This window comes from Myotis yumanensis, unplaced genomic scaffold (genome assembly GCF_028538775.1).
Source record: "Myotis yumanensis isolate MYYU_CA2020_CCGP unplaced genomic scaffold, mMyoYum1.0.hap1 SCAF_19, whole genome shotgun sequence".
Classification (NCBI taxonomy): Eukaryota; Metazoa; Chordata; class Mammalia; order Chiroptera; family Vespertilionidae; genus Myotis; species Myotis yumanensis.
The window spans coordinates 11,564,931-11,579,385 of record NW_027223770.1 but is presented as its reverse complement, the minus strand read 5'-3'; the positions used below and the strand labels follow the sequence as shown (position 1 = coordinate 11,579,385).

General features: G+C 45.7%; 1 protein-coding gene across 5 annotated transcripts in view; it reads left to right on the top strand.

Annotated features, from left to right (window-relative positions):
• Positions 1–14,455, top strand: part of CLIP1 (CAP-Gly domain containing linker protein 1) — an 85,444-nt gene that overhangs the window by 48,362 nt on the left and 22,627 nt on the right. For 4 of the 5 annotated variants that reach the window (XM_070399786.1, XM_070399785.1, XM_070399783.1 and 1 more), the window contains 6 exons: positions 1,166–1,223; positions 2,203–2,286; positions 3,195–3,351; positions 5,771–5,936; positions 6,035–6,250; positions 12,523–12,639. In XM_070399786.1, the coding sequence (XP_070255887.1) occupies positions 1,166–1,223; positions 2,203–2,286; positions 3,195–3,351; positions 5,771–5,936; positions 6,035–6,250; positions 12,523–12,639 (798 nt within the window). Of the gene's footprint in view, positions 1–1,165; positions 1,224–2,202; positions 2,287–3,194; positions 3,352–5,770; positions 5,937–6,034; positions 6,251–8,958; positions 11,212–12,522; positions 12,640–14,455 lie in introns of all 5 variants that reach the window. The other variant, XM_070399787.1, reaches the window with a different exon arrangement.

The following is a 14,455-nucleotide window of genomic DNA, read 5'->3' as shown; positions in this document are numbered from 1 at the left end:
CAAGGTACTAAGGGGCAGCTGGAGTATCCATCATGGAGACGCCAGACAAAGGGATGAGGCACGTCTGGGCGGGACAGAGTGGGATGGCACAAGATTTCATCACGCTACTCAGAACAGCACACAATTTAAAACGTTTGAATTGTTTATCAAATTGTTTATTTTCTGGATTCCACATTTCATATTTTCAGACGTTGGTTAACTGTGGAACTGAAACCATGGAAAGTGAAACCGTGCATAAGGGGACCTTCAAAAATAATCTGTCCTTTGCTCTGGTGATGTGTTGCTTTGGCATGCTATTGAGTGCTTAGTTTTATTAGACACAGGGACCTTCCTAGTTATGCACCCAGCACATTTGGTTTCATGTATGATAAGGCCATGCACTGTGTCTTCTCCATTTGCCTGGTGACAGCCAGCCATCCTGGACCCCTGGACCCTCTGTTAGCAAGGCAGGTCCTGATTCCGCAGATTCACACAACTCTCTCTTACAACTTAGCTTATTCACATCAGGAAATTCCTTTTTATTTCCTATATCCTCGTTCCCTAATCCCAAGTGGTATGATATTTTTTTTCTTCCTTTTTTTCAACTGTTCTTCCTACCTTGCCTCTTGCATAAAAAACATGAGCTTACTGAATAATGGCTCCTCTGTGTATAACACATCCAACAGCAACTTGGGCTTACTCCTCACAGGTGGCAGGATACCATGACCTTTCTGTGACATTACGCCCTATATATATAAAAAACAAAACAAAAAACCAAAACATGAGCTTAATCAAGGTTGATCACCATAAGCAGCGCCAGTGATACCCAGACATTGTGGGAAAGGAAAGTCATAGGCTTATGGAGGAACAAGGTAAAGGAAGCATGTTCCACACTATGCACGCACATGCATATACTTAAATATGTGTGCACACTCACACATATATCCAGATGCATGTGTATGCCCAGGCATGCACACATGCACATGCAAACCTCATGCATTCGTGCTTATACAGGCACAGTATGCATACGGTAGGTAGTAATTGATGCCTTCGTGTTTTAAGTGTAAGTTAGTTTTAATGAAACAAAACCAGCCACAAAAATTAGGTAACGCAGTTAGAACTGAAACATTTAGTTTTCATAATTTGAAATCTCTCTATTCTGAATACCCAATTCTTCTTTCTTTAGAAAGAAAAGTTTGCTGGTGCTTCAGAGGAGGCAGTCTCTGTCCAGAGGAATATGCAAGGTATGTGTTTCTTTTTTCTTTATTAAATATATTTTATTGATTTCAGAGAGGATGGGAGAGGGAGAGAGAGATAGAGACATCAGTAATGAGAGAGAACCATTGATCGGCTGCCTTCTGCGTGCCTCACACTGGGAATTGAACCCACAACCTGGGTATGTGCCCTGACCCGGAATCGAACCATGACCTTGTTCATAGGTCAACGCTCAACCACTGAGCCATGCTGGCTGGTCTGCACAGTATGTGTTTCTAGTGTGTGAGCAGATTGCGTTAGAGAATGTCCCGTTCTCACAGTGGAGCTGGCCCCTGCAGTACACAAAGTCCATGCTGCCCACAGTCCGACTGCACCATCCTTGAGGCCCCTGCAGTGCCCAGTAATACTGCATTCCATTGGCTCCCTAAAGCCTCAAATGCCAGCAATTTTTTTCTTTTATTTTTATTGATTTTAGAGAGAGGAAGGAAGAGAGGGAGGGAGAGAGAGAGAAAAAGAGAGAAACATTGATGTGAGAGAGAAACACCTATGGGTTGCCTCCCGCACACCCCCCGACCGGGGTTCATCAAACCCCCAACCTGCGTATGTGCGCTGACCAGGAATTAAACCCTCCACCTTTCGGTATATGGGATGATGTTCCAACCAATTGAGCCACACCAGCCAGGGCATTATTTTCTTCTTTTGGCTTAAAGTTTGTTTCATATTAAAATGTAAGTGTACTTAAGGAAAGTATTATCTTGCCTAAGCTTTAGTCCCTGATAGCTCTGTTGAGTTTTAAGTGGAAGGATGCCTGGTGCCTGCCTAATCTACAGATTTGCGGAGCCAAAAGAGATACGTGCTTATATTCTTGAGGTTCATTATACAGTGTTTGATTTGCAATGGGACTTTGTAGTATTCCTGTGACTTCAGATCTCACGTATATGATTTGCCAAGCTCTAGATGGCTTGTCAAATATGAAATATATTAAACTTTTCACTTTATCCTAAATAGAAACTGTAAATAAATTACACCAAAAAGAGGAGCAGTTTAATGCACTGTCTTCTGAATTGGAGAAGTTGCGAGAAAATCTAACAGGTAAGCAGATGTCTCTGGTTACTAAACATTAAGTATAGTAGGCTTCCTAGGATTTGAGATAATTGCAGTATGTTAGAGTAACACATCTATTCAGGCTTAATGTCTTCACTCATTGTGGTGATATAATGGGACAGAATACCTGTTTGAGGTCCGTAACCTTCAGCAAACCCTCTCGGTCCTGTTTTCAAACGAGCCAGTGTCCAACCACATTGCTCCACTCCCACTGCTGTCCTTGACCCAAGTCAGCCACCTTGCACCTGAGCTACTCCAACAGTTGGCCTCCTGCCTGCTTCTGCCCTTGTTCCCTTCTGTCTGTTCTCAGCACAGCAGCCAGAGCGATCCTCCAGCATCAAGTCAGCCCCCAGCTCCTGCCACTCCTCTGCTCAGGATCGCTCATTGGCTCCCAGATCACTCAGGACCACAGACTGTGGTCCTTACCATCACAGGCTCTGCTCTCTCTCCACTTCCTCTTGCACCAGTTTTCTCGCTGTCCTTTCCACTCCAGCCGCAGTGGCCTCCGTGGAGACACCTGCATGTCAAGCACGTTCTTGCCTCGGGGCCTTTGCACTCACTCTCCCCTCTGCCTGCGGCCCCTTTGCCTTACTTCCTTCAGGTCTTAACTGAACTGTCACCGTCTCAGGGAGGCCTTATCAGAGATATAACCCCCCAACTTCTTTCTTGCTCCTTTCTCTGCTTGTATTTTCTTCTTCTTAGCACTCAGTACTATCTATTATAGTATTTCCTTTCTTTATTGATCTTGTTTATTGCTTGTCTTCTTTGCTAGAGTATAATTTTCACAGGGATTGCTATATGTAAATATCCTCAGAGCAAGGCTGGTGTATGGGATACAGGCAGTCAGTTTTTGTTCATTATAACAGCAGTGCTATTTTTTTTCTATGTCTATTCAGGCATGGAGGCAAAATTTAGAGAGAGAGATGAAAGAGAAGAGCAGTTGATAAAGGCAAAAGAAAAGCTGGAAAACGACATTGCAGAAATAATGAAAATGTCAGGAGATAATTCTTCTCAGTTGACAAGAATGAATGACGAGTTACGTCAGAAAGAAAGGTACGTATGGATGCTCATGAGAGTGCCTGCTTTAGGTTAGGCTCTGAGGCAGGGCCTCGGTGCGAGGGTAGCCCACGTCTTGAGGGTTGTTGTGTTTTCTTTCTCGTCTCTTCTTTCTCTTATTACCTCAGTGTATACTTGAGTCTACTGCTTAACCTCTAAGGAATATAATATTGTAGACCTTCCGTTGACTTGTTAGGAAAAGGTAGTTTATCAATGGCAGTAACGTCTTTTACAGGCAGTTAAAAATATATATATTTTTAAATATATATATTTTATTGATTTCTTACAGAGAGGAAGGGAGAGGGATAGAGAGTTAGAAACATCAATCAGCTGCCTCCTGCACACTCCCTACTGGGGATGTGTCCGCAACCAAGGTACATGCCCTTGACCGGAATCGAACCTGGGACCCTTCAGTCCGCAGGCCGGCGCTCTATCCACTGAGCCAAACCGGTTAGGGCTAAAAATATTTTAAAAATATGTTTTTATTGATTTGAGAGAGAGAGAGAAAGAGCTAGGAAGAGGGAGAGAGATAGAAACATCAGTAATAAGAATCATCAATTGGCTGCCTCCTGGATGCCCCCCCCCCCGCCCCATCTCCAGGGGGAGTCTGCAACCTGGGCATGTGCCCTGACTGGGAATCAAACTGGTGACTGCTAGGTGCATGGGATGATGCTGAACCAACTGAGCAAAACTGGCTGGGCAGCAGTTAAAAATATTTTTACTGCCCTTACTATTTCCTAATTCTCATAGTAATCCTATAAGGTGAGGATATTATTGTTCCCATTTTAAAGAAAAGGAAACTGAGGCTTAATGAGGTTCAGTAACTTGCCTGAGGTTTCAGATCTAGGCAGTCCAGTTCCCAGTCCTTGCTGCTCTTAATTGCTCCGTTGTACTTTCTCAGTGCTAATGCTTCTGTTACCCAATCTCTGCTCTTGTCTTTATTCTGAGGTCTTGTTTGATTTTTTTCTCCTTTTGATAGCTGCCATATGAAAATAAAATGTTTTATAAGGCAAACACTTTCAGAGGACACTTTAGGACAGGGGTCCTCAAACTACGGCCCGTGGGCCACATGCAAATACAAATATTGTATTTGTTCCCGTTTTGTTTTTTTACTTCAAAATAAGATATGTGCAGTGTGCATAGGAATTTGTTCATAGTTTTTTTTTTAAACTATAGTCCGGCCCTCCAACGGTCTGAGGGACAGTGAACTGGCCCCCTGTTTAAAAAGTTTGAGGACCCCTGCTTTAGGACCACTAGACTTCAGATTCTGAAAGTGTCACTACTTGGACAAGTTACGTTTACACTTCGCCATACACCACACACAGTTCAGTGTTAGTGGGTGACTGGCGACTGGGCCTTGCTTGACCAACGTTGGTCAGGCTTGCTGTGAGGTGGGTGCCGCTGGTGGCTGTGACACGGGGTCTTGGAGCAGTTCCACTGCCATAGGTGTTTTACAGGTGTGACGCCCAGAGATACCACAGGTTTCCCTTCTCCATTTCTAGGCTGATGTCCCATGTTTTCTGTGCATCTTTGTTTGACCACATGGTTATATCTTTTTTTTTTTTAATATATTTTTTATTGATTTCAGAGAGCAAGGGAGAGATAGAAAAATCAATGATGAGAGAGAATCATTGATCAGCTGCCTCCTGCCCGCTCCCTACTGGGAATCGAGCCCACAACCTGGGCATGTGCCTTGACCAGGAATCGAACTGTGACCTCCTGGTTCAAGGTCAATGCTCAACCACTGAGCCACATCAGCTGGGCACCCCAAGTTCTTTAAGTTATTTATTGTCATTTTTATGTTCTCAAGCATCACTAGAATGAGTTTTTTATAATCTAGTCTGCTAAAATTTTGACACTTTGTAAATACTCATTATGTTTACTTTCCACTCATTTTTCCCTGTAGATCTATGGACATAAAATAATCCTAACAATTATAGTAGATGCTACTCTAAATAATGTATTTATAGCTATGACAGTTGTTAAAATTAGTCTCCAGGACAAATCAAGTTTTTTGGTTGCTTATTTCAGATGTTATTAATTACTCATAATATTTATAATCATTAATACAATTATGATTAATAGTATCTTTCTAGTAGAACTCTAGAACTGAAAGCATTCTTTTTTTTTTTTTTTTTTTTTTTTTTTTTTTAAATATATTTTATTGATTTTTTTTTACAGAGAGGAAGGGAGAGGGATAGAGAGTTAGAAACATCGATGAGAGAGACATCGATCAGCTGCCTCCTGCACATCTCCCACCAGGAATGTGCCCGCAACCAAGGTACATGCCCTTGACCGGAATCGAACCTGGGACCCTTCAGTCCGCAGGCCGACGCTCTATCCACTGAGCCAAACCGGTTTCGGCTGAAAGCATTCTTTTGAAAAATCTGACACGGTGTATTTAAACTTTTCCTAGAAATGTGGAAGAATTACAGCTAAAACTTACAAAGGCCAATGAAAATGTGAGCTGTCTGCAGAAAAGTATTGGGGATGTAACTCTCAAAGCTGAACAGAGCCAGCAAGAAGCAACTAAAAAGCATGAGGAAGAAAAGAAAGACTTGCTGAAAAAATTGCTGGACCTGGTAAGGAGGGAGCACATGGGACTGTTTGCTGGCGAGGAAGGTGAGGGGCAGTTCAGTTGTGGTGAGGTGACTCATTTCTTTTCTCGGGGCTCCCGCAGGAAAAGAAGATGGAAACGAGCCACAACCAGTGTCAAGATCTGAAAGCCAGGTATGAGGAAGCCAGTTCTGAGACCAAGGCGAAGCATGAGGAGGCTTTGCAGAAGCTGCAGACGCTGCTGCGGGGCACAGAGGAGAGGCTGGCGGCCACCCAGGAGCAGAACAAGGACTTGTTGCAGGAAGTGGTGGAACTGAAAAAACAAGCCGAGGATGCTAGAGTAAGTGGCAGAGGGAATTACGTTGCATTTGTTTGCTTGGGTTCTGCTTCAGGCTGGAAGGACCCTTAGCCAAGTGGCAGCTAAGGAGATGAGCTTGACAAATGTTCGCCTAGCCAGTGCATGGCCTCATGGTGAATCACATTTCCCACCAGCCACTGTCCTTGTCCGGGGTAGGCCGTAGCTGCAGGTCTCTTCCCCTGAGCGTACCATGTGGCCATCGCCCCCTCTGCTGTCACAAAGAGTCCGATGTGGCTGAGATCGGTCTGCCTTCTTGGAATAGACTCTTTGTTGTGGAAAAGCTTGTTCTTTTAATCTTGGCCATCTTGCAGCCAGCTTGTGCTAGAGACTAGGAGGGACCTGTTGCAGAAAAGCCAGAAGCAGAGGCCAGGTGCGGACGTGAGCAGGGAATGGAGCCTGGTTGGAGGAACAGCTCCCAGAGATTAGGACTCTGGAGAGCACTTTTGCATGCTCCCCAGGAAGGCACAGTGAGCTTATTGAAGGAAGCTGGATTCAGGGCCCACAAGGAAACATCTGTTATTAAATAGAGTAGAACTTGTATTGCATTTCGCTTTGTGGTCAGGATTGTATCTGTACCCTAGTAGATTTTTTTGACTCTGGTAACTTCATGTTCAACCTTCCTACTAGTTTTTAACTTTTTCTTACTGCCATTAACTTACTGAAAGGAAAGTAAATACTTGTCTTTATTTTTAATGTTCCAGAGAAATGTTTATAGAGGAGGAGTTTGCTAGAAAGAAAATCTACAAAGAGCATCTGTAGGTCTTGAAACGGATCCCATTTAAAACTTGTAAATGAAGTGGATTGTAACACAATATATGTCATGTACAAGATGCCTAAGTTTTCTCCCTCCTGCATGCTGGCCACCAGGGCTTTCTCTTCTCCCTCCCTGTACAATATCTAAAGATTTATGCACCATTCACTTCACACTGGATGTAAGTTCCAGATCTTCTGTCTTTGTGGTTCCCTTGATCTGGACCGACTCCAGTTTTTTCGTGTTTCCCTTAAAAATGTTGCAGCCTGACCTGACCACAGCATTCTAGTAGTTTGTGTAAAGTCTGGCTGGGTGTTGGTTTGTTTGTTTGTTTGTTTACAAGGTCATTTGGTTCACATGCCGGCATTGCTCCCCCTCCAAAGTGTCTGGATATTCGGTTTCTGTGGCTTTCGGTGTTTGTCAACAACACCGGCTCACAGGCTCTTCTTGAGAACCTGATGAAATCTTAAGATGTTTTTCCTGGGAAAGTTTACATATACACTCAACAAGTTTATGTGACATCCCAGGAGGTGCATGTGGCCCAGGAGGCCTCTGTTTCCCTGGATCTATAGCTGTGCTGTCCAGGACAGTAACCACTAGCCACGTGTGGCCATTCAAATGTAAATTAGTCAAATATATATATATATGTTGGATTGTGTTTTTAAGGATTTCAAATGCACATTTCTATGGTAATTGGTCTGTATATTGCATTGTGTGCCCACCACCCAAAGTCTCATCATCTTCCACCACCATACATGTGGCCCCCTTTACCCTTTACTACTCCCCGCCCCTCTTCCCACCGGGGGCCACCGTACTGTGTGTGTCAGTGTTATATCCCACATATGACTGAAATCACGTGGTTCATAGCTTTTTCTTCCTGACTCATTTCGCTTTGCATGTAAGTCAGATTGTAATAAGGTCGGCCGTTTAGTCACACTCACCGTGCTCAAGTGCTCGCACATGTGGCTAGAGGCTAGCACACAGGACCGTGCAGACGGAGCACATTTACACCACTGCTGAAAGTTCTGGACGGCGCTGGTAGAGACACTGTGGTCAATTTATGTATCTGTAAACCAGTGCATTTGTTTAAAAACCCACTTATTTTCATTGCCAGAGCTTAGCGAAGTAATCTGTATTTTTAATGTTGTATGTAATAGTGGGACTAGATCCGTGTCAGGCCAGCAACTCTCCTTTAGTAAGTAAGGGCCTGCTGTGAGTTTGAAAGCAACAGATTTTTTCCCCTTGCCCTTACCCTGCCACCGCCCCCCCCCCGGCCCCCGCACTTCTATTTTTTTGAAAATATGCTCACTTTTTATAGTTCATTGGATTGTATTTTTAAAGATTATTTTGTGCCTCGTTTCTACATAGACATTGTTGGATAATTAGAATGTCAGGGAAGAATCTTATGCCCTGATGTCAAAAATCACACTACTGGTTTTTTTTTAATTTATATATATTTTTTTATTTCAGAGAGGAAGGGAGAGGGAGAGATAGAAACATCAGTGATAAGAGAGAATCATTGATTGGCTGCCTCCTGCATACCCCACACTGGGGACTGAGCCCGCAACCTGGGCTTGCGCCCTGACCGGGAATCGAACTGTGACCTCTTGGTTCATAGGTTGACACTCAACCATGGAGCCGGCCGGGCCACACTACTGTTTTTACCTTCAGAAAGCTATCAAGAATAATCTCAAAAATTCTCTGAAAGATAAAAGAAACTAATAGCTGTCTCGGCCCTTTGCAGAGCTAATCCTGCTCTGTAGTATCTTTTATGGGCTCTGTTCTTCAGTACTCTTTCCCTTGTTATTCAGATAGTTTTCGTGACATTTATTATAAAAATTTTAACTTTTATGATTTAGGCTGCATTAAGTTATCTGGGCTTGCATGTATCTGCTTGATTTCACCTTATTTCCATTCTTCCCACCTTTTGTTTCTGTAGTCGCTAACTTGTTTGTTAACATCAGCCCAAAGAGAAACCGAGCTAATGTCAGAAGAGCTGAGGGGTCTGAGGTCAGAGAAGCAGCTTCTGGCGCAGGAGGGCAATGCTTTAAAGTCAGAGAAAGGTGCGCTCATGTCCAAGCTTGTAGAGGCAGAGACCAGAGTAACGTTCCTCCAGGAAGACCAGCGGAAGCTGTGGTCGATAAACGAAGCCCTTAATTTAGAAAAGGAGCAACTCTTAGACGAAAAGCTGCATCAGCAGGGGCAGCTCCAGAGTGAAGCTCTGGCTGCAGAGAGAAAGAAACTGCTTCAGGAAGTCACTGTCGCACAGGAAGAGCTCCTGAAGATGCGCACGGAAAACGCCTCTCTGCAGGCTTCCCGAGCCGCCCTGCAGGCCCTCGTGGAGGAGCTCCAGTTCAGCAAGGAGAGCCTGACCGCCGAGTGCCAGAAGGACCGGGAAGAAAAAGACCACCTGGAGGACCGCGTCAAGAAGCTCGTGAGCGAGAACCTTGCTGTGGCTAAAGATAAAGACAAGACCATTAAGAAGCTGCAGAGCTCTTACGAGGAGCTGGTCAGAGACCAGAAGGCCTTGGTGCAGGAGGTTAAAGATCTCACGGCGGAGAAAAAGTCAGCGGCGGAGAAGCAGTCGGGCCTTGAAAACATATGCGTAGCCCTAAAGGTCGAAATGGATGGGCTCTTGCAGAGCAGCAGGGACCTGCAGCTGGAGAAGGGCGCACTGCTTCAGGACCAGGACAAGCTCAGCACCAGCCTGGCCACTGCGCTCCAGGTCAAGCAGCTGCTCAGCGCCGAAGCCAGCGGGCTCCGTGCGCAGCTGGACACCGCCAGCAAAGGGCTGAGGAAGGCCGAGCTGGAGGCCATGCAGCTTCAGGCCGCAAACACCAGCCTCACGAAGCTCCTGGAGGAGATTAAGGCCAGCCGGGAGATCACGGACTCCGAGTGCATCCAGCTCCTGCACGAGAAGGAGATCCTGGCCATGTCTGAGAGGAGGCTCCTGGCCGAGAAGGAAGAACTCGTGCGTGAAAATAGGCTCGTCATTGAGAAACTCGGCCAGTGCTCCGGGGAGGCCGTGCGCGTGGAGACGAGCCTGAACGAGAAGATCGCGTACCTGACCTCGGAGAAGGAGACGGTTTGTCAGAAAGTGTCTAAGATCAAAAGGCAGCTGGACAGCCTCCTGAAGGAAAAGTCTGTGCTGGAAACACAGAACGGAGATTTACTTGCAGAAAGAGAGAATTCCATCAACTGCATAGGAGAGCTTAAAAGGAAGTACGAGCAAGAGTCTGCAAACAGGAAGCTCGTTGTGCAAGAGAAGATGAAGCTCTTGGGTAACCTCGATGCTCTGAAGAAAGAGCTCCAGGAGAGAAAAAAGGAAAACCAAGAACTGGCCACCGCCAAGTGCGAGCTCTCACTGATGCTGAAAGAGGCCCAGAGCGCCAAAGAGCACCTGGAAAAGGAGCACACCCACATCCAGCAGGCCAGGGAGAGCCTGAAGGCTGAGCTGGAAACGTGCTGCTCCGAGAAGGACCAGATGCTGAGGGACGGGCTGAGCCTGCAGGAGGAGTGCCAGAAACTGAAGGAGGAGGTGCGCGCGGTGCAGCAGTCCTTGCTCCTGGAGCAGGAGGCCCGGGCCAAGGAGAGCGAGTCAGCCTCCTACGAGAACAGCAAGTTACTTGGGAGGGCAGCGTGCCTGGAGCAGGAGCTGGAAGAGCTGAGAGCGTCCACCAAGGAGCTCCAGGCCGAAAACGTGGGACTCGTCCAAGAGAAGAGCACCTCCGAGCAGAAGGTGGCGGAGATCCTGAAGGAAAAGGAGCTCCTGACTGCAGAGACAGCGCGGCTGGCTGCCAACATCGAGACTCTGCGCAGCGACTTCGCCTCCCTGTCCAAGTCCAAGCTGGAGTTGCAGGAGCTGCACAGCTGCCTCAGCAAGATCCTGGATGACCTGCGGCTGAGCCACCAGGCGGCCGTGGCCGACCGGGCGCAGGCGCTGCAGGACAACAGCAGCCTGCTGGCTGAGAAGAGGGAAGTGGCGCTGAAGTGGGATGAGCTCCTGAAGGAGAAGGAGACGCTGGCCGAAAGCTACTTCATCCTCCAGAAGGAGATCAGCCAGCTGGCCAAAACCAACAGCCACATTTCCGCCAACCTCCTAGAGTCTCAGAACGAAAATCGTATCTTGAGGAAAGACAAGAGCAAGCTCACCCTTAAAATTAGAGAGCTCGAGACTCTCCACTCATTCACGGTAACGTGGGAGGTCCCAGCACTGAGCACCTGGACTAACACTGCACTAACTCCTTAGTGGCCAGGGCGTGTTTGTCCGTTTCCCTACAAGGCAGTCCACCCCATTTTCTCCGTTGTTTGTATGTCTCCAGCTGTTTGTTGCCACCCGAAAGGGCACTTCTTTACTAAATGTCTAATTGCAGGTCTCTCTCCATTAGAAAGAGTTGTAAACTGTGAATAACAAGGATATACTTTTTAGCTTGAGGGGGACATTTTCATGAAAAAGTCAAACGGGGCTCTTTTTATAGAATATGTTTTTATTGATTTCAAAGAGGAAGGGAGAGGGAGAGAGAGAAACATCAATGATGAGAGAGAATCATCGATCCGCTGCCTCCTGCACACCCCACACTGAGGATCGAGCCCACAACCTAGGCATGTGCCCTGACCAAGAATCGAACCGTGACCTCCTGGTTCATAGGTCGATGCTCAACCACTGAGCCACATCAGCTGGGCTCAAATATGGTTAAGGCTTATGAACAATAGTAAAATGGGCACATTGTTAGAAATATATAGTGTCTTCTATTTGGCTTTTTACTGTTTCGTTGTGTCCATCCATTTGGAGTTGGAAGGCTCCAGTGGAACCTGCATGGCTAGGAACAGGAAGGCATAACACTGAATTCCCCTATGTGTCATTGGACCACTTGTAGTTGCAAGCAGCTGCCTAAAAGGGTTTTCATTTATTTTATGATTTTTTTTTTTTTTACAGATTGCCAGCTAAGGGTTTATTTCCCTATTCATATTATCTTTTTTATTCACAGCCATGTTTATATTCATTACCCACCATTTCTCATAGACATTTCCATTCAGTGCTACTCCTTAAGCACTTGACCCTTACATTCTAATTGCGCAAATAATTTTTATTTTTACTTGAAAAATTCCCCACCTCAATTCTGAGTGGTTTCAAAAGCCCCCCAGTTTGAACTAGCAAGGCCAGTATTGTAAGCTTAGAACGGGTACATGTGATTAAGAGAAAAATGCAGCCACGAAAGGGTATCGCTCTTGATTGTCACTGCATGTTTCTCTCAAGCCTAAGCCAGGATGGCGAGTGTGACTGTCAGTGTCGCTCGGAAGGCACAGGTTCAGAGGGGCCAATGGTAACCGGTTTACTGAGAAATGGCCTGGGAAGGGAGCAGAGCCCCTCATGACTCAGTCAGCGTGTGGGGACCTCAGGCGGGCCCGTCCCCGTGTGACCCCTGGGCAGCGCAGCCTGAGCGTTGACCTCGTGGGGTTGGCGAGCCTGGCCCCGTGCCTCACAGTGCTTTCTTGTGTTTAGGCTGCTCAAACAGCGGAAGACGCCATGCAGATCATGGAACAGATGACCAAAGAGAAGTCGGAAACTCTCGCCTTCTTGGAGGATACCAAGCAAACAAATGAAAAACTCCAGAATGAAGTAATCAGATTTAAATGGCTTTTTGTACAAAGGACAGCTTATCGACTTCACGGGATGTTTGATCATTAACTCAGGATTGTTTATTTTTTTGAAGCGTGGCCTCATGCAGGTTTGATCTTCGTTAGCGGAGTCGATTGTACACCAGAACCACGATAATATTAAATAAAGTGTATTACTTCATTGCTTCCCTAGTAGGATCCACCTTTTAAAAACAAGGGGGAAACCCTAACAGCGTGGCTTTCTGTGGTGACTGTTTGATAGAACTACTGAGAGGAGGCGCTGATAACATGCTCTAGTTTTTGTGTCTTTTCTCTTAGATCACATACATTTTTTTTCCAACTCTCTCCCAACTTTGAGCCACTAAATTTCATTCCTCAGCTCCGAGTTTGACGTAGGCCTTTTCTTGGCCTAATTCAGTACTGGTTCCCAATTGTGTCATCTTGAATTCGTCACTTCTGGGTCTTGGATACATTTGTGGTGTCGATCATTTCGATTCTGTCCAAAAGTAGCATTCTCGTTCTTATACCCTCCTCCACCCTCCAACTCATATTAGTCCTTTCTGCCTTTGGAAAGATGTTACCTAAATCCTAAGCAGGGTGATTCACTGGAATAGTGTACATACAATTCTATAGAACTTTGGGTACTTTTATTTTTTATTATATTTTAAAATATATTTTTATTGGTTTCAGAGAGGAAGAGAGAGTTAGAAACATCAATGGTGAGAGAATCATTGACTGGCTGCCTCCTGCATATCCCCTACTGGGGATCGAGCCTGCAACCCAGACATATGCCCTTGACTGGAATCGAACCCAGGACCCTTCAGTCCACAGGCTGATGCTCTATGCACTGAGCCAAACCATCTAGGGCCTTTAGGTGCTTTTAAACATAACAAGCAGATAAGACATTAAGTAAAGCACAATAAAGACATGGCCTTCTCATGGAAGATCCAGGATGTGAATCTGTGAAAGACACGAGTATTTTGAGGTAATTATAGGATCAATAAAACTCGACACGATAGGGAGTATATTTATAGACTTGACAGTCTTCGGAGAAGACTTCAAGCTAAAAATATAAAAACATTTTAAAAATCATTGATGATCATCAACGTTAGAAACTAAAGTAAATGAGAAGGTTTTAGGGACTGGCTCTTACCTCTGAGGCTAGAATCGTGTGCCTCAATAGCATACGCCCAGGTGTCTTGGTTGCAGCCAGAATGAATCAAGGCTGTATGAATCATTTTCTGGACCCACTGTGATATTTTGTTTTTCTTGTTCTGTGTTACTGGAATGTTAGAGGGCGCGAACAGGAAGATGGTGTGTAAAAATTAGCAAGACACTTTTTAGGACTCCTGACTGGTGACCTGTGGCAGAGCAAAAGTCTCTCTGGCCATGGGAGATAAGTATACAAATCCCAGAGAGCCAGCCGGCGCCCGGAGCACACACTGTGTGATGGGTGACCCCCTAAAGGGCTCCCCACCTAGAACTGCATTCCCTGCCAGAGCCTGTGATTGGCCACGTCCCCACTCACCCCTGTCCCACGTCTGGATTCCCGCCAGGGGCCAGGCCGGCCCTACTCCTGGCTGTGTCCCCCGTGGGCAGGTGGTGGGGCTGAGCCTGTGCGAGGGCCTTTCAGTACCACTACATGGCTTTTTCCTTCTCAGATTGAAGTTCCAGTGGGTAACTCTTATCCCCGTCTACACATGTTTTGTTTCAAGTAACTTTTAAAATGAGGACTATCTAAAATTGGTACTGGTGTTGAAAAATATCATAGCCTAAATCACTAATTTTAAGGAGAGAGGTTTGTTTTCATTACAAAG